Here is a 19,981-nt window from a genome sequence, read left to right on the forward strand (position 1 = left end):
TGACTGATCGATTAATAACACACACACACACACACACACACACACACACACAGGCAAGACAACTATATAGGAGGACACTGTGCAGAGTTGATGGAAGGAAGGTGCTTATTTAATGTCAAGATCGAAATTCAGCGGTAGATGCGTGGAGTGGATTTAAAAAAAAGGATCATGCATGTTGTCTTGTGGTCAAGGTAGCAAAGTCAACCAGTGGAGACACAACAACACGTACGGGACTACACCGGGGAAGCTCAGGCCCTGTACACTACAACTAAATAAATACAACACACAGTAAATTAGAAGCGGTGGAGGCGGAGTGTGAAGCAAAACGAAGCCGAGGCCGAGCACGAAGCCACGAGCACACGAACACCGCCCCGCCAGGCCAGTCAGCGGGTCGTCAGCGGCAGGTCGTGTTGTCAGTGCTCGGCGAGGTCGTCCACATGGATTACTGGGGAGACGGAGACTGCCGCGGAGAGAGTGTCAAGAAAGATGTCAATCCGGTGGGCTACATTGCCGGCGGGGACTTGGACTTCAGGAAAAGGCCAAGGCCAAGGTGTGTTTACTGGTGTGTCCAAGTACTGACAGGCGAGGCGGCCCTGGGATTCAAGTGCAGGCCAGGCAGGAACAGTATTGCCCCACAGCCTAACTAGCCCCATAAAATACCCAAGAAGAAGAAGTATTGGCAGGGAGCAAGGCGAGCCATGTGTGTGCCTGGCTGCTCGTCTACTCACGGTGGAATCGCATATAAGTTTACAGTTACTAATTGGTCCTCGGTGGTTACAGAGTTCATTGCCCTGAGGAGGGACACATGACCCGGTCGCATATTCCCGAACCCTATGATTGTTCAGCACCGGGCGAAATTGGAACCAATCAATGCTCGCAGTGAGGGCGGGGGTGCTGCTCGGGGATGTGCCTCTTGGTAGGCGGAAGGGCATCTCTGTCAAGATGGGTACACTGCCTCCTGAAACAGTTACCTCTAGGCCAGTGGTTCCCAAACTGGGGGGGTGTCAGCTGGATACAAGGGGATCATGATTCTGTCTACCAAAAATTGCAGTTTTGCAAATAAATAAACACACACACACACACACACACACACACACACACACACACACACTGTGGCACGCCTAGTTAAAGTGCTGTGCTGCCAGGCTTCACGGTCTGACAGGGTGGCAGTTTGAGCCTGCTCAGGCCGGATATATATATATATATATGAACAAGGGATGGGGGGGCGTGACGATTTCTTAGAAATCAGTAGGGGACATTATGTAAAAAAGTTTGGGAACCAGTGCTCTAGGCAATGTGATGAATAATGGAGTTCCTTTGTACTTTGAAGGAAAAGTCACGAGGGGTTGAAATAACCTTCGGTCTTAACAACAACAATTGAACCTGGGGTGGATCCATACCTGCAGCCAGGGAGATGGGAAGGCTAATGATTTATCAATGAGCCAAAGGGACAACCCTTTAGCCTAAAGGATGGTGGAGCCTTTTCCACATTGACTAGGTCACAACAGTTATTTTAATAAGATGTTAGCCAATTTATAAATTGATGTTTAAAACATTCAGCCTTTCATTTTTTTTTTCACAAGTCTAATAATTTTTAATGATTAGAAATACAACTTCTCTCTTATACATTTGTCATCATCAATTGTCTTTCTAACAGACCAGTGAAGAAGTCAGGGAAGAGCCTCTGCCTTGCTTATTTCCTGTGGTTGGTGGGAGGATGGTGCAGCCTCCACCTGCTGTACCTGAGGCGAGACCGTCATGTAAGAATATTTGGCCACCCAGCAATTGATTTATATTAAACCTGGTTTGATACCTATTTCTTGGATGCTTCTCATAATATTTGACATGTCTATACCATGTAAACTCAATTTTAAGTTATGATGTAATATGCAATCCATGTTAATATTTTCTTCATTTTTATATTTCAGGCAGTGGTTTGGTTCACAATGTTTTTTGCCTTTTGTGGATTTGGACTGTTGCGAGACTTTGTCCGCATCCCAGAATACGTTCAAGACATTAATGAAGATCAATCATACATTAACAAGTTAACATCAAAGATGAAAAAGTACAAAAAGGTAAAGAACTTTGAAAAGTAATGTGTATAATATTGCAAAGTGTCAACTTTTATTTTGTAAATTTTGCTAAATTGGGTTTCTTGCCTCATAAGAATTCAGGCATTTTTTATTTATTTATAGTGTCTAGAAATTGGACTGTTGGGGTTCTCAGACTAGTGACATTTGGATTGATGAACTTTCACTGTAGTGATTAGTTGGGGCTGAGTAGATTAGGTAAAGCTCTAATTTAATTTAGATAACTAGCTGATCATCCATTTGGGAGAGCACGTGTGTGGGTATGTGACAGTGCACACAAGTACATGTGGGAAAGATGGAAAGAGGTAAGGTAGGACTGTGATCAGACTAAGACATGTATTATGGGTGTCTTTTTTGAGGGGGAGGAGTTGTTGTAGGAAATTAAGTGATTTATTTTTATTTTTTATAACAAAGGAGACAGCTCAAGGGCGCAAAAAAAGGAAACAATAATTAAAAAAGCCTGCTACTCGCTGCTCCTAAATACATACACATTGATGGAAAGTAGTCATTGTGAGATGTAAAACTGAATTGTAAAATATTTTCTTCTGTTTTTTAATCAGTATCTTTCTTCTCTTGACAGCCACCCTTCAGCTTAGCAAGGTTTGTCTGTCAAATCTTGGTGGGGAACTCTTGGAGCTACCTATTAGCAAGTGCTGTGCCTGTGGAGCCAATATTTGGCATCACCATCAGGCCACTCATCCACTTGGCTCCTATAGGAGCAGCTATAGGTAAGATCTATTTGCATCTTCTTTATATCTATGAACTTCTGTCTTTTTGTTTCTAAATATTAAACTATTCTCCTACACTCACAATGTGTCAATTCCACTTGTTTGTTCACAATTTCTTCACTCTTCATGTTCACTCACAGTGTACTCTACTTATAATCTATCCATCTATCTACACTGTTCCTTCACTGCAACTTCCCTCAAGGCCCAGCTTTCCCGTCTCTGATCCTCCCTCTTAGCATAACCTTGCTCTTGTCAGCAGTTACAGTACTTTCATACTTCTCTTATAGATCCTGTCAAGTTTATCCACAATCCTCTTCAGCATCCTCTCAGATTCTGCTACCAACACTATCCTTTGCAGATAAACTTGTGACCAAAGACTGCTCCATACCTCTCACTTTCAGCCTTAGGTCTAACTCTCCTACTCTGGCTTTCATTACTCTCATGCACCTGTCCATGTAGACAATAAACAATCAGGGTGACAACACACACCTGCACACCAGCACCTAAATGCATGCAGCTCCCTGTTTAAGCATACTGAGGCAGTCTCATTCTTGTGTAAAAACTTAGCCTTTCAAGTAAACATCCTCTTACACCATATATCCTCATAACATTCCATAAATGTTTCTTGTCAGCCCAATTACCATAACCAATTTCCAAATTGGGGTATAAAAATTTAGCAATAAAATTGATTTATTTAAAATAAAAAAGGTTCTTATTATACAGCTAGGCCATACAATTAAAATGAATGCAAACAAAAACTTGGTAAGTCAAGAGGAATGTGCAGTACACATAGCTAAACTTTGAATGAGATTTATTCAAAACTAGGTTTTGGTACATGTATTATGGGTCCTCATATCTAAGTCGAATAATATTATTTTTTATTTCTAGCTGTGTGGAACATTGGAAATATTGGAAGGGAGCAAGGGGGTTTAAAATGGGCCCTCATTGGTGCCATGGCCCTCATTCCTGCCTCCTTCATGAACCCAAACTTTTCCAACTTTAGTTCAGTTCTCTCTGCCATCCTCTTCACCTGGAAAGGAAAAGAATGGCGAAGAACACCGTACCCAAACACTTCTCTATGCAAGTAAGAGTCTTGGCATGATTTGGTTTACTATTATTGGGTGTTAAAGAAGTTTAATATATATCATCATTATCACACACACACACACACACACACACATACACATGCACACTTTTTTCCACCTCTCTTTGGTCTTATCGTGGTTGCTTAAGACCATTTTTTTTTTAATATAAAAAAATATGATTTTTATTTAAATCAGATTTTTCTACTAAAATTGATATTTTTAATTTTTATTAATGAAAATAATTAAATAATTGTAAAGCTCTATATTCTCTACATTAGTTTCAAATACTTGTTAGAGTATTCTTATATCATACTCCATCATGATAAGTAACCTGGCTGGCTGTTTGAGCCATCCTAAGACTGACCATCTGAAGCCAGCCAGCCATTGGCCAGCACCACACCACAACTCTCTCTAGTCTCTTAACACTTACCAGATCATGACATGTTTTGGATATGTCTTCACTAAAATTGCACAAAGAAAGATGAATGCAGTTTCAAATGAAAGTATCAGAAAAGGCTGTGGATGATCCATGTATGTATTTGAAGTGATTCTTTGAAACGGACCCCAACGAAACTCTAAAGAGGAACAAGTGAAGCTTGGGGGGGAATGGCCAAGCAAGATGGCAGCACTATAAAAGTTGCCTGCAGTACCAATTGGCTGGGACCAACCAAAAGAGTAAAGATGGGGGCATACGCTACAGCTGAGTGTGGCCGCAGTGCTCATCCCGTGGCACTGGCCCTTGAGCAATTGGTGGGAAGAACCCATCACCCCAGGGCAGGGTCAGCATGACATCCGGGTTCCCACAGTGTACCTTCCCCAGGTTTCCTCAGGTATACCCATTTATCGACCAGCCCGAAAGGGAGAATGAGCAGCTAGGTGAGCAGCACGCTGACTGCCCAGGTCGGGATTCAAACCCAGGGCGCAGGTTCGTAGCAAGGCACGCTAACCACTAGACCATGGAGGCATAAAAAAGTAGATCCAATTGATGAGAAATTTGCTATATGAGGACAGACTTTAGCATCTAATGCAGCCAACGTCAACAAGATGAGAAAACAGTTACAACAAGCAAATGAACTGAAGTTGCTAACCCATGGTTGCACTGCACACATTCTAAATGTATTGGCTTGTGGTTTGGAAATTGGCAACATAAAAGAACATGTGGCTCATGTTGTAAGATACTTTTGAAAACGTCACTCTGCCTCAGCAAGATACCATCAGAAAGGCGGTCAGTGTCATCCAGGACACTGGATGGACCAGGTGTGGCTGACGGAAGATATATATAATGAACTAACCAGCTCAGGTAAAATTTTGTGAAGTTGACAAGGAAAATATTCATATCAAAGTTAGTGTTTTCTTTGTTTATTTCTCCATTCTATGTTGTTGCTCAGCAATAAAATCAAGATTTAAATCAATGACATTAAAAATCAAATAATATAAATCTTGATTTAAAAAGAATAATTTGATTTAAATCTTGATTTAAATCTTGATTTAAATCAACTTGATTGAAATCAAACAACCCTGCTTAAGACCACTCAATTTTCATCCTTAATATGTTTAATTTGACTGTAGTCCTTGGTTGTCATTTCCTGAGCCTTTGGAGTTTTAAAGATCTTTATCTTGTCTTCGTGTGTTTTCAACTCTTCATGCATAAAAGGCTTCTTGCTACCACACTTTTTGCTTCCTTTTTATACTCCTTGTAGTTCTTGTTTTCATGGCTTCCAGATTTGTTCCATTTGTTCTTTGCATCTTTCTTGGCTTTTGCCACTTCCTGCACCTTGTTGCCCCACCACCATGTCTCCTTATCTCCAGGAGGTGTTGTCCCTGATGTTCACCCCAACACTTCTTCATCTACTCCCTTTAATACTTGGCTGTTATGCTCTCACCATTTATGGACTGAAGTTAGGATTGATTGAAGATCTGGGCAGCATGTGAGTAATCTTTCGCCACTTGGTGATGGTTTGAAAAATCAGCTTGTTTGGGTGGGAATGGAACCTAGGTCCATGGGTTCACCACGCCTGCACACTGACCACTCAACTACCACCTCCCTCCTGGGTTATGCTCCTATTGATTGATTGAAATTTTCACCCACTTCACCTCAGCCCTATCGAACATCTATGTAAACAACTGTCACAGTCCTGTAAAGCTTATCCTTTGACTCAGTAATTTCTTGTTCTCTCAACAGACGTATGGCAGCTCTATTTGGGGCTGGGCTTATCTTCACAAGTCTGTGGGCTTCTCAACTGTACTTCAATGCCACATTGACAGACAAAAATGGAGAAAAAATCAAGCTGAGAGATGCTGCTAAAAACTTTTTGAACTCTCCAATGTTCCTTGAGTTCAAGAGAAATGTGGGAGAGCTGTACAACAACATATGGGAATATGGCTGGAGCACTGCATGGATCAACTTCGTTGAACTTCTTGATCCGCAAGGGGAAATGCATGCCTTGAAGGTGACTGTTTACATGTTCTATATTTTTAACCTTAAATGTTTAGTCAGGGCTGGAAATTAAAGTTTGTTATTTCTACCTTGATGAGCAAAGCTGGTAAGTGGGGGCTGCTCTGCTCATCAACAGCAAACAAAGAGCATCTTGTATATTAGCATTCCCTGCTACTTTCTTTAGCATTATTTTTAATTGGTCTATAAAGTTTAATAATATTTTTATTTGTATATGATTTTTTTTCCCTTATTGTTGCTTGAATAGTTTCCTTATGTTTGTATTTTAAGTTTTCTTTCTATCATCTTCATTCAGCTTCGGTCATGATATGATTCTTTAATAATGCCATCCAGTTTTGAAAGCTACTGCCTAGTGGACTTTTTATATGGCCATGGAAGGAAGACCTATGACCAAAGGAGAATAGTAATTTTTGCAACTTGATTCGAAAGATATATGCCAAGACTCATAATGGATTAGTGCAGATTGATCCAAAGGACAAAATCAATGAGGACTGGGGAGGGTTTAGGAGGTAAATGGATTGTGTGCTGCTGGTGAGGTTTGAAAGGAAGGATGATAGTCCAGAAAGTATCAGCGGTAGTAAAGTACATAGAATATTCATATTACTGCAGAAAGCAAATTAAAAGATTAATTTTGAGATGATGCAGCATGTATTGAAGATGCATAGAGTGGAAAGGAGATAGGTAAATGAGATGAAGATATTTTATTGACAAAAAGATGTGTATTGAGATGAAAGAAATAAGTGAAACTTTCATGTATGTGCAACTTGAGTTGAACATGCTTGAAGGTTTTCTTTCAGAATTTTTCAGGTTTTCTGTGGACACTTTGAGCAATGTATTGCAAAGGACCCAGATTACCATTAATAATGCATAACACAAAATCTTTATACCCTTGAAAGTTATGGCATTTTGAAAGTCAGGACTTAAAATGCTTTCATCTAGGTATCTTTTGCCACTTGTTATCCTGTAGTAGAAGAATGGATGAATGTAATGCATTGGAGAGGTTTGGGTGTATTATGAAGATGCCGAACAAGAGATAGTGAAGTGGATGTCTGGAAGTCATACAGAAAGGTATCATGTGCCAGGGAGAGCAGGACTTAAATGGATTGATTTCACACTGCCATGGCAGAAAATAATAAAAAAATAAAATAAAATAAATAAATAAATAAATAAAATGAAATATAAATATAAATAAATAAATAAGAATAGATAAATTAGTAAATAAATATAATATAATAACATATAATAAATAAATATTAATAAGCAAATGAATAACATTATTATTAAAGATATTATCTGTAATGCAGTCACAGACGTCATGAACCACCCTGCTGCTCTACACAGAAAATTACATGTTTATTTCTTACATAGGTGTTGGGCTTGGAGAAAGGAGCCAGTCAAGAGACCATCAAAGCTACTTACAAAGTACTCGCCCGGGAGTGGCATCCAGATAAGTAAGTACAGTGAAGAGCGTGGCGTTGATAGTTCTAACCATGCACATGTAAGACTGGCAAGTAATCTGTGTGGGTTTTAGAGAAGCCATAGTGTGGTGGGGGAAGCTTTCATACACTAGATAATATGTATATCAATCTTTCTGTTCATTGACCATTCTCAGTTATTTTAAAAACTGATGTGACATTTAATAAGTACGAGACTCCTTGGTCCTTAAAGTTTACAAATCACCAGATATTTTTTTCATTCTTAAGTGAGTTAACTGAAGGTTTTAACTTGTAGTAATTGTTAAAAATTATGTTTTTCAAGGCACAGAGAAGGAAAAGATGAAGCTCAAGCCAGGTTTGTGGAAATCCAGGCTGCCTACGAGAAGTTGTCGGCCATTAAGAACCAACGAAAGTTAAGAAACAATCTGAAAGCTGAGAGGTAAAGTCTTCTGTATTTAATTTGAACACAGTCTTGTTTGTAATTATTTGCTGTAGCATTTAGGTGCTGATTGTCCATATGATTTAAAATGCTCTGTAGAAGAAATTAAAAATGATTGTGTTTATTTTAATGGCATTGTAATCTTGATTATAAGATTAGATTCCTTCAGGGTTGTGTGATAACTGTTAAGTTTTGATCCATATGATTTATTTTTGTTCCACATGTGTTATGCACAGGTGATATTCAAGAAGTAATTTTGAATTAGTTTAAGTAAATTATTTGATCCAATAGATTATTGACTAGATCATTGTACTGTAGATGTAGATATTTATTTGTGTGAAGTGTCACATTCCAAAGAGTATCAGACATTTTTGTTCTAATTCATGTCCATGTCTCCAGCACTTCATTCTTTGACTTTGTCATTGAATTTGTATACAAACTATTTATTGTGTTTGTGTGTGTCATTCATTGACAATCTTGATTAAATGCTGGACTTGTTAGCTTGTGTGTGTGTGTGTGTGTGTGTGTGTGTGTGTGTGTGTGTGTAATTCACCACGGCCTGATCACGAGTTGGACTCATCATCGCTAGCAAGTACCCTCCCAACTGTACTGGAATGTCACATGTGACTGGAAATGTATGCTTGTGTTTATTTGTTGATGTCTGTCTCCAGACATGCTCAATGCTTCATAATTCACCAAGGTTTTGATTTATGCTAAGATTAAGCTTCACAAAAAGAGCACATTCCATTCACTTAACTTTGATACTTAATTAAGTTACAATGCACAAAAATGAAGCCTCTGTACTTACATAGAAAGCATCTTCAAGAGATGTATGCTACAAAAAATGTTTGCCTCTTTTTGAAGTGAGAAAGAAGTTGATCAGTGTGGACCACTTTCCCTAAAGGTAGTTTGGTTTGGGTACAAAATAATCCTAAAGATATTTTTACATTTCATTCCTGTCTTGCCATTTGCATTTATATGATTGGCATGAAATTTTCACATATTATTGTGTATATCTTGTTGGCTTACTGGAGAATGATCAGGCATCTGGGCTCGGGGCACTCCTGTGTAGCGCGAGTGCCGTGGGAGTGCCTCACAGGAGTGCCTTGCTTCTAGGCTACTCTCTTGCTTGTTTTCTGAGGTTTGGCCACTCCATAAGCCCTCTTGATGTTGGTGACTTTTTCTGGTTGCCTTGCGCTTGTACATCATTTGTAAGGAGTTTTTTTTTGGCTGGAGAGGAGAGAAAAGTACGACATACTCTTTTCGTCTGTGTCTCGCTTGGCACTGGCGCGGTGGCACCTCTCTTCCTCCCCTGCCTCTCCGCACGAAGAAGAGAGGATGACAGATGACAAAATTTACGAAGAAATAAAATATTCTAATGCAATTTTTACGTATATACGAATGATACCGCATATGTTTACATGAGCGTCTTATGACGCGCATGTCCGACTATGACGCAAAAGCCCCCCCAGGGGGGAGGGTTTTTAATTTTACGAAAACAAACCTCACCACATGGCAATTTAGGGTTTCCTGGCCACACTGAGCGAAAAACATGTTCTCGTCCGATTTTAAATATATTCGTCAATAAATACCCCGTAGTCGCCTCCCTTAAAGCAGTGGGCTATTAGAAGGGTGTACATTTTATTTTGATGCGGTATTGTGGTATTTGAACATCAGTAAATGTTGGGTGATTTCTAATTCCACCAGTAACATGATTTGCTGAAACAATGGCTGTTGCATGCAAGTGAATCATATTAAGATTAAGGAAGATATATAAATCAAAACCTTGGTGCTTTTTCACTTTCATAAAAGTGAGTGATAACTGTGGTACCATCCTCTCATTGGATGACAAGAGATCTGGTAACTGTGACAATGATAGGATAGCAAAACATAACATGTATATTATATTTTTACATGGCATGATTATACTCCAGTATTATAATGTACACGCTGTTTTTCTAACCTGATTGTTGACCATCATTGTCATCATCTGTTTGAAGGACACATTACAGGTATACACGAGGTCAGCACAGGGGGTTTCCTTTGCCACACCTTAATCATAGTTTCACCCTTTCATCAGCAATGTTTTGTGGAAGTAAGTGAATGCAACAAAATTCTTGCCTTGTAAAAATCATCTCGCAGCAGTGCACCAAGCTGTCATGCTTGCATCATGCCTTTGCAAGAAACTATTGTTGAGGCCTTTCATGACCTCTTCCTTACCTGCCGTGTTTTGTTCAGCAGTACACCTTTTGAAGCTGTAAATCACCTTCATTTGACCCCAACAATGAATATGAGACATGAGAAACCTTCCATATAGTTTCATTACTTATACCAACCGTTCTGCAGGTAACATAGAGAAAACCCATTCTAATGCTTGGAACCTAAACTTCTGCTTACACTATTTGCTTACACTATTTTTATATCTTTTGTTGTCCATTCACATAACTATTATTATGGCATCTCTCTCTTTGATACTTTTTGTTCTTGTGGTGAGAGTCAAGAGTGTTCTAGACTGAGGTATAGCTTGACTTTTTGGGGAGAGTTCATCAGTGTGGGGGTTTCATTATTAACCCATTTCCACACTTGAACTAGGATTACTGATTCTCCAAGCACAATACCAGGGCCGGATTTAGGATTGCCTTTCCCAAGGGCCCCAAAAGCTTGGCCCACACTTGGGCTCATCACCTGTGCTCTCACACAGTAGACTGTGTTGCTGAAACGAGGGCTTGTCCACTATAAAAACTGCCAGAAGAGAGGTCAATTTTGGATGGAGGTATGTCTTGATACTTCCGTCTTGAAAGAGGTCGAGTTGTAGGCAGGAGGAAATACTAATAAAGGAAAGCTGTTACAGAATTTATCAGCATAAGAGATGAGGGCATGAAGATGCTGGTAAACACTTTCATGTGGAATTCAGAAAGCATAGGGATGAGCTAGATCAGAAAGTTGTGTGCAGCGGGGCTGCGGAAGAGGTGGAGGCATGCAATTGGCAAGTTCAGAGGAGCAGTCAGCATTAAAATATTGGTAAAAGATAGATAGAGAGACAACATTTGGCAGAATCTGAGAGGTAGAAGACTGTCAGTAGCAGGAGGGGAGTTGATGAGATAAAAAGTCTTTGACTACTCTTTCCAAAAGTTGTGTGTGTGTGTGTGGAGCCCCCCACACATGATATGAATACTCCATTTGAGGGCAGACAAGGCCATTGTATGTAGACATCATCTTGGAGGGAGAAAAAAAACTTGTGTGGAGACAATATAGAATGCCTAACCTAGAGGAAGCTGATTCAGCAAGAGATGAGATATGAAGTTTACAGTTAAGATTTTGAGTTAAGGGTAGGCCAAGAATGTTTGTTATAGAAGAAGGGGACAGCTGAGGGTATAGGTATTTGGAAGATTGTGTTGAGTTGAGGAGTGGAGAAATTGAGTTTTTGAGGCACTGAATGACACTAAATTCCTTCTGCCCCTTTCAGAAATGATAGCAAGGTTAGACTTTTAGCATTCTGAAGTGTCTTGAGTCATTTATTGCTTGCTGGTGTGGTCTTCTTTTAAAAGAATTTGAATAATACTGAGTAGAGCCATCGACATAAGAGTGAATAGAACAGTTTGCTTGGGAAAGATCATTAATGAACAATGGAAAGAGAGTGGGAGATAGAATAGAGCCCTATGGAACACCACTATTGATGGGTTTAAGGGAAGAACAGTGACAGTCTACTACAGCAGAGATTGATCAGCCTGAAAGGAAACTGGAGATAAAAGTACTTCGAGATGGCTAGAATCCATAAAAGGGTAGTTTAGAAAGCAAAGATTTGTGTCAGACATTGTCAAAAGCTTATGAGATGTCTAAGGTAACAGCAAAAGTTTAAGTGAAACAGCTTGGGTAGGATGACCAGAAGTCAGATAGGAAGGCAAGAAGATCACTAGTAGAATGTCCCTTGCGAACTGCCTTGGGTACTGCCGGAACCTTCACACCCACACCCCCCATCCCACTTGCTCAAGGGGGGACTAACCGCTCCTTGTCAGAGGAAAAATCCCGGTGTGAGCGGGGCTCGAACCTTCATCTGCCAGGCCGCGAAGCCTGGCAGCGCAGAGCTTTAACCATTGATCTATCTGAGCGGTGTGTGTGTGTGTGTGTGTGTGTATCTACATCTATCTATCTATTTATCTATCTAGCCTACACACACACACACACACACACACACACACACACACATTAATTTCTTCTGTCATGTTTAGTTTTCTAACCGTGTGGCCAGCAATATAATAAAATGCACGTATTGCATAGGACTGGGTACTGATCGTCACCTTTATGACCCTCGTGTCTGACGGGAAAGCAATTGGCGAGAGCACCACTTGTGAATGGAGGGTTGCTCCACGGTAACAGGCGGCTGCAGGCAGGACCGTTATTGTACGGGTAAGTGAACTCCTCACGTCTCGTGATTACAGCACCGCTGCTCATTTTTTGCACAGGGCGTGCCTACTCGTCAGTCTTGGTCGGCGAGCAATGCAGCGGTGACTGTTACCGCTACTGCTAGTCTTCCTCTTGGTGTTCGATCAGAGCTTACAGCCATCATGAGGCGCGGTGGTCGGCGGGTGGCGGTGACCGTCGTGGCTGCTGCATCGGTTTGGTTGTGCTATCAGTGGATCGTCAGGGATAATTACAGTGAGTTCATGGTAGTGCGCAGTGCTAATCGCTCATAGCAATGCTGTTTGAGGTCATTTCGTCGCGAGTGATGGGTCGTCACTGTAGGCGGCAAAAATGTTGCTGTCAAAAGTATGAACCGCCTATCCGTGATTTGATGTAGCCAACTTACGTCAGTTATGAGGTATTATTTCAGAAGTAACTACCCCTGTCTCACTGCGGACACCTTTGTGCTATGAAATACTTTGTGCACATACAAACACTGCCATATTTTTCCCGTAGCAAATTACACGTTCGTGAGATATTAGTTTCATAAAATGTAACCTCAGGGCTGGGGGTGGGGAGATATATCGAGGGATTTTTTTTTTTTACTGCATTTCAGCAGGGGGCACAGGCCAGGTTAGGATCGGTTTGATTTAGTTCTGTAGCCTGGGTTAGATTAAGATATATTTATTTTGCTTAGGTTTATTTCCTTTTACCGCATTTTAGCAGCGGGGCACAGACCACGTTAGCTTCGGTTTGAGTTAGGTTGAGTTATATTTATTTTGCTTAGCTTCAATTGTTTACAATCAATACGTGATATGCTTCGCGCTGCGCCGTTGGTTGTTGTCACTGGCGGTCGGCGATCGGCAGGCGTACCTCAGGAATTTTACCTTCTATTAGAGTAAAGCGGTGGGCGAGCTTCTGGCTGCACGTCACGCAACCAGACGTGTTTGTAATGTGTTGAGGGACGTTTATGCATGTTTTGTGACCGTGTAGTGAGTGACCTGCTTTTTTACATCAGGTATAGCCCGCTACCTTCTTATGTAACATTGTGAGTCAGTGCAGTAGTGAGCAATGAGTTGCACGCTGTGTCCCTGTACAGTTGAGTAACGATGTAATGGCGTCATTTACATTAACCTAATGACACTTCCTTCAGGCGTGCGGAGGGCCGATGGGGATGACGCATCGCCAGCCCGCCACGTGGAGTCTTCTGGAAGGCGCAATGACTCGCCCGTTTGCCCCTCCCCTCCCCATGGTGGGTACTTTCACCTGCCAGACGTCTTCAGGTAAGATCCCATCGCTGGTGTGTCAGGTGTACGCGCAACGCCTATATGATTTCAGTCACGTAGGCGCAGGAACGCGTGTGGTAAATGATCAAACAGCGGCACCCTCTGAGTCATAGAGTTTTGAACCAGGATGTAGCTTGCGAGACGCGTTCCGATCATCACCGAAATTCATATTAGGATGAAGAGCTGTGAAATACAGCACAGTGCATGAATATTTATCAAGTGTGTTTTTGTTTTCTCTTCCCTCCGCTCTCTTATTTGGACGGATATAGTTTTCCTTGTCTTCCTTTCGTAATACTTTTTAAGCTATTTAAGGCGCAAGAGAAGATGGCGCCACTATAAATAACTGCCTGCGCCAATACGGGCTGGGGCCGACTACCATCCAGGCCCCTCAAGCAAGCCTATCGGCGCTATAGGCGTAGACGTAAAAACAAAACAAAACGTGTGATATAGGCCTATGATTAGGTTTTTCAAAGGTCTAAGTTCAAAGCGTCAAGTTTTTGCTCGAGATGTAAAGGAAGACTTCCACAGGAATCCACATCGAAGCGGTTCTTTCTGAGCTACCTGCTAACGAGACGCAGTAGAGGGATCCGATGAACAACCGTTGTGATTTTTTGTTGCTTTTCCAACACCCGTGTGTCAGGCAGGCTGTAGTTTACTACCGTCTATGTGGCAACACCAGCCTTCCAGGAATGAATGATCGCTCCCAGTGAAGCCTCCGTGGGAAACTTTGCTTTTGTTCATTACACTATCAGTCCGGTGTTTCTCGGAGACGATAAGCAAGAAATGCTGCTGCTGCTGCTGATGCTATTAATAACAATGATTATAATAATGATAATAATAATAATAATAATAATAATAATAATAATAATAATAATAATAATAATGATAATAATAATAAAAATAATGATAATAACAGCAACAACAACAACAACAACAATGATAATAACAATAATAATAATAATAATAATAATAATAATAATAATAATAATAATAATAATAATAATAATAGAAATGATAATAATAATAATAATAATAATAATAATAATAATAATAATAATAATAATAATAATAATAATAATAATAACAATAATAGTAATAAAATCAACACCAATAAAAAATATTAGTAATAATGATGTTTATAATAATGATGACGATGGTGATGGGGATAAACCGGAAGGGATGAAGTAGACTTGGCAGAACTGACAAAATCTGGAATAAATGCAGAATCACTGAGTTCCTAGAGCCTGGAGAGAATAACCACCATATTAAATCACTGCGTTAAAGCTCCAAGAAAGGCTCTAGTCAAGGTAATACAGTATCTCCAAAATTACTCATTGTTTGCTCGGGGTCAGAGTGGGATGATGACACGGGAATCAAGATATACGGTGAATACCTTAACAACTTTTGATTCACAGATGACATAATCTTGCCAAGTGAGGCTGTGGAGAACCTGGCGAGAATAATGCAGGAATTTCACATAGAGCCGATTTCACAGTCCAACACAGTGTCTTCGTAACAGCCCGAACCAAACTATAGGATCCCATGCAATCCAAAAAGGTGAGGTCTTCGATGACACACTAAATACACAAGACCTTTCCTGTATAGTTTCGTCAAATTTGTGAACTTAAATATAAACACCAAACACTATACAAGGAAATTTCGAAGGCTCTGGTATTGGTTTGGGAGCTTACTAACCCATCATGGGGAACTGTGAAACTGGCCCATAGTGTGTCTGAAAGTAGGTCTGAAGATAATTATGTAAGAAAAAAACAAAGATACTTTTGAATTATGAGTTATCAGAACAACGCTTCAGATAATAAAGGAATACACATCAGGATAAAGAGCTGGTATAAACCTAGACCACGGAATATAAGTAATAATGCCTAGCTGTAATGGGGTGGACCGGTTATTGTAAACATGTAACGTCATGAATAGCAACTTTTTACTTTCCCAGAAGAGAAAGGTATACATCAGCATATCCCGCCGGTCCTAACACATGCCTCAGAATCTTGGCGCCTCACAAAACATTTAGGGTCGTATTATATATAAGACATTCCGTCGTATCAGGACACCTCTCCTCCCGAAATTAACCTCTGATTTTGGACACTCCTTTAACCTCTGTTCGGGAGCAGTGAGTAGCGGGCCTTTTTTTCTTTTCTTTACCGTGAGCTGTCTCCTGTAAAAAAAAAAAAAAAAAAAAAACACGTATTTGACAAGGCTTTCGTAGGAGTTGTAGGCATTTCCAGGAGCAGTTTTATGACCCTGGTGGTAGTCTGACCCTTCTTCTTTACCGTGAACCTCAAGAAACACTCATTACAACCCGACTGACCCTTTCTTTAGCCTTTAGAAATAGCTGATGTGAGAAGCGAAAGTGTCTTATAATACTCGGGATATGAGAGAGAGGAAGAGAGCATTGTGGATTAAGGAACAAAGGTTGAAGATATAATAATTGTAAAGAATGAGAAAGATAATTGGGCTTGCCATGTTATTTACTGAACAATTGACAGATGGACAGCCAAAGTAACACAGTGGCAACCTAGAAATTGTAGAAGCCATGACAGAGAGACAACCAGGTAGAGAAATGGAATAATAACATTTGCCGGGGCAGGCTGGAGCTCTGTAACACCAAATAAAGAGGTGGAGAGCGTTAGGAAAGGTCTTTGTCCGGCAGTGAATATTAATGTTTGAAGATGATGAAGGTTATTCGTAGCAGCAGTAGTAGTAGTTACTGTTGTTGATGTAATAAATCAAGCAAACTTTAGTCCCTCGGAAAGGTTCTTGCTCTGAGGATGGGATACTCAAGGCTGCAATCTGTCCCCGAATTTCTCCCCCCGTGCAGTGAGAGAGATGATGAGGTGAAAGTATCCATTGGGTTGCGCCAGGAGGATATAAAGACAGAAGATGCATCACAATGAGAATCTAGCGAAGCCTGGGAAGGTACAGGTGGAAGGAGGTCTTTGAGAACAGGCAGCGTGCACGTAGACAGTGACACGAAGTATAGCTTAAATTATAGACTCTTTCGACTTAAAACTCTTTCAAGAGAAGAGCATCAAGACACGTATTGAAATAAATTTGGTTGCCTCTATTTGAAGCATTTTATGTAGTACTTTTGGGAGCAGCGTGTTGTGGGCATTTTGTATCTCTTTGTTTTTCCGTTAATCTTTTTCCTTAACTGTGATAAAAAGTTGACGCGTTGAAGATGGAAGTGAGAGCGTGAGAGATGAGATTTGATTCAGCTCGTTCTAGTTCTGTGTAGGTGGAGCATTCTACCGTCCCATGAATGAATGAAAGAATGTTTTTTGGGGGTCTGGAGGTGAGGAGGGCGTGTATCCCACCCAGCTGTACATACTACCTTTGAGGCTGATTAATAAATGGGTATCTGGGAAACCTGGTGAAAGTAAACTGTGGTAACCCGGATGTCATGTGTCCCCGGGGTAATGAGTTCTTACCTACCACAGGTGATGCGCTCCGAAGCCACATGCAGAGTATTCTCCCTTCATAGATAGATTAATTCACAGTCATATTTATATAAAGACACCTTGGAAAACTGAGGTGTAGGAAACTGAAGTATGATGAAGATAAAGTCCGATAATGAAATTAAATAATACTAACTCAGACCAAAACTCAAAGGAAAAAAAATGAGTCTCGATGATTCTCCCTTTAATAGATAGATGGATTCACATTCATATTTATATAAAGACACCTTGGAAAACTGAGGTGTAGGAAACTGAAGTATGATGAAAATAAAGTTCGATAATGAAACTAAACAAAATTAACTCAGACCAAAACTCAAGGGAAAAAATATGAGTCTTGATGAGGAAAAATTTGAAGAACAGGGGTTTAGATCAAGGAAGTGGGGTCAGGCTTCTTGAAACTTCGGGTAATTGTGATGTCGAAACTTATGTTGTGTCCCGCAGCGAGGTGGCGAAGGCAAGAAGTGAATACAACGTGGTGCTGCTGGAGAGCTACTGCGCCACAACACCCTCCTTCCGTGTATGGTGTGCCCTGGAGAGGTGAGATTTACATAGATTTACATAGAACATCAGACCACACAGACCCCATGGTCCAGACTAGGTGGCCTGTCCTTAAACCTAAGTGATTCTACATTAATCAGATGGCTCCAAAACGTTGCATTTCTACTCTAGTTAATATTAAGTTGAAGGAAGTGACGGTCGAGAGAGAGAGAGAGAGAGAGGAAGGGGGGTTGTTAGGGAGGAGGAGGAAGCATTGAGTAAGGATTAAGGTTGCGTGTGTGTTTGATGTCATAGTGATCGCTTGTGAGGACAATCATGAACATATGTGTGTGTGTGTGTGTGTAGGCACGATCTGTCTGCGTGTATAGTAGTTCTAAAATTTTTTCTTCCTACTGACTTCATTACAGGCTGACTTTTTTTTTCCCAGTCTGGCGCAACAAAACCCCAGGGCCTACGTGTGGTATGTCATGGTCTCCGGGGCCCTGGAGGTCACGGAGGGGTCGCTCGGGGCCCTCCTGCCGCGGCGCTACCCCAACCTGCGCCCCGTCACGGTTACCCCCGCCCAAGTGTTTTCCGGCACGCCCCTCGAGGCCTTGTTTGAGTCCGGCACGTGGCGAACCAACACAAGTAAGTGAACGCCACGCTGAGACTTGCCATCCCTGAATACTCACACGTGTATTGGGGTAAAAAGAAGCTTAGTTGGATTTTTTTCCCCCTCGTTCCATCTCAAAGAAAAATGTAGTGCATGACGTTGCTATTTCCTGACTCGTCTTCTGATCACTTTCACTTGTATTGAGGGGATAAAAAGCTCAGCAGAATTTGTTTTCTTATTCCGATTCGAAGGATAATTATTATAGAGTATACAGTAACCATTTGCAGACTCCTCTTTCAAAATGTTGTGTATAGTTATGTAATTCAAGTTATGTATTTCGTATATAAGTATAGTCAAGCTAAATTAAGAAAATGGATTGAACAGTTTTCTTTTATGTATAATCAGTATGTAAAATGTTAATACTAAAGTCTTTCTACAACCTGAACATTTCCTGCCGCATGCCACGTCCGACCTTGGTATTCTGACACCTTTCTAGGCTGGGCGGAGGTGAATCTAGCCGACCTGATGCGGTTAGCACTAGTATGGCACCTGGGTGGCTTCTACGCCGACAGCGATGTGGTGTGTGTGCGCCCCGTGACCCACCTTGCGGACGTGGTGGCATGGCAGGAAATGTCCACCATCGGCTCGGGCGCCTTTCACTTCCGACGCCAGCACCCACTTCTCCTGCAGATCATGTCCCGCGCCGCCCTCACTTTCCAGGTTAATGATACTTGGGAATGGAATGTTATGTAACCGGACTGTTCATGGCGGCCTTTATACTTCTTAAAATCAGTGCCCGTGTTGGGTTTGGCGGGGGAAGGGAGTAGTGTGGAGGAAGAATAGTTCGCTGTATTGTTTTGTAGCCTTTCCAAAGTAATTTATAAACAGTTAATGAATAGTTTTAGTCAGGGAGTTCTCCATATCCGAAACGTCACCATTCCAACTTTTATGAGGACATGGTACATTTTTTCTTTATTTTTTGTTTTCTCATACATATTCTTTCTCTTTTTACTTTTTTCTTTATATATTTTTTTCTTTATCTTCATCTTTTTCTTCTTCTTCTTCTTCTTCTTCTTCTTCTTCTTCGTCGTCGTCGTCATCATCATCATCTTTAATTCTTCTTCTTCTTCTTCTTCTTCTTCTTCTTCTTCTTCTTCTTCTTCTTCTTCGTCGTCGTCGTCATCATCTATAATTCTTCTTCTTCTTCTTCTTCGTCTTCATCGTCGTCTTCGTCGTCATCATCTATAATTCTTCTTCTTCTTCTTTTTCTACTTCGTCGTCGTCGTCGTAGTCATCATCTATAATTCTTCTTCTTCTTCTTCTTCTTCTTCGTCGTCGTCGTCGTCGTCGTCGTCATCATCTATAATTCTTCTTCTTCTTCTTCTTCTTCTTCTTCGTCGTCGTCGTCGTCGTCGTTGTCGTCGTCGTCGTCATCATCTGTAATTCTTCTTCTTCTTCTTCTTCTTCTTCTTCTTCTTCTTCTTCGTCGTCGTCG

General features: G+C 40.8%; 2 protein-coding genes across 2 annotated transcripts in view; both read left to right on the forward strand.

Annotated features, from left to right (window-relative positions):
- Positions 1-359: 359 nt before the first annotated feature.
- On the forward strand, positions 360-10,179 carry LOC127009216 (dnaJ homolog subfamily C member 22-like). Its single transcript, XM_050882076.1, has 8 exons — positions 360-550; positions 1,658-1,760; positions 1,929-2,075; positions 2,671-2,818; positions 3,707-3,902; positions 6,086-6,353; positions 7,727-7,809; positions 8,117-10,179. The coding sequence occupies exons 1-8, from the start codon at positions 438-440 to the stop codon at positions 8,235-8,237; spliced, it is 1,179 nt and encodes a 392-aa protein (XP_050738033.1). The 5' UTR covers positions 360-437; the 3' UTR covers positions 8,238-10,179.
- Positions 10,180-13,771: 3,592 nt separating this feature from the next.
- LOC127009419 (lactosylceramide 4-alpha-galactosyltransferase-like) overlaps positions 13,772-19,981 on the forward strand; it is a 12,272-nt gene continuing 6,062 nt past the window's right edge. The window contains exons 1-4 of the mRNA XM_050882512.1: positions 13,772-13,917; positions 17,838-17,933; positions 18,322-18,521; positions 18,983-19,206. Of these exons, the coding sequence (XP_050738469.1) occupies positions 13,772-13,917; positions 17,838-17,933; positions 18,322-18,521; positions 18,983-19,206 (666 nt within the window). The remainder of the gene's footprint in view (positions 13,918-17,837; positions 17,934-18,321; positions 18,522-18,982; positions 19,207-19,981) is intronic.

This window comes from Eriocheir sinensis, chromosome 40 (assembly GCF_024679095.1).
Source record: "Eriocheir sinensis breed Jianghai 21 chromosome 40, ASM2467909v1, whole genome shotgun sequence".
NCBI lineage: Eukaryota > Metazoa > Arthropoda > Malacostraca > Decapoda > Varunidae > Eriocheir > Eriocheir sinensis.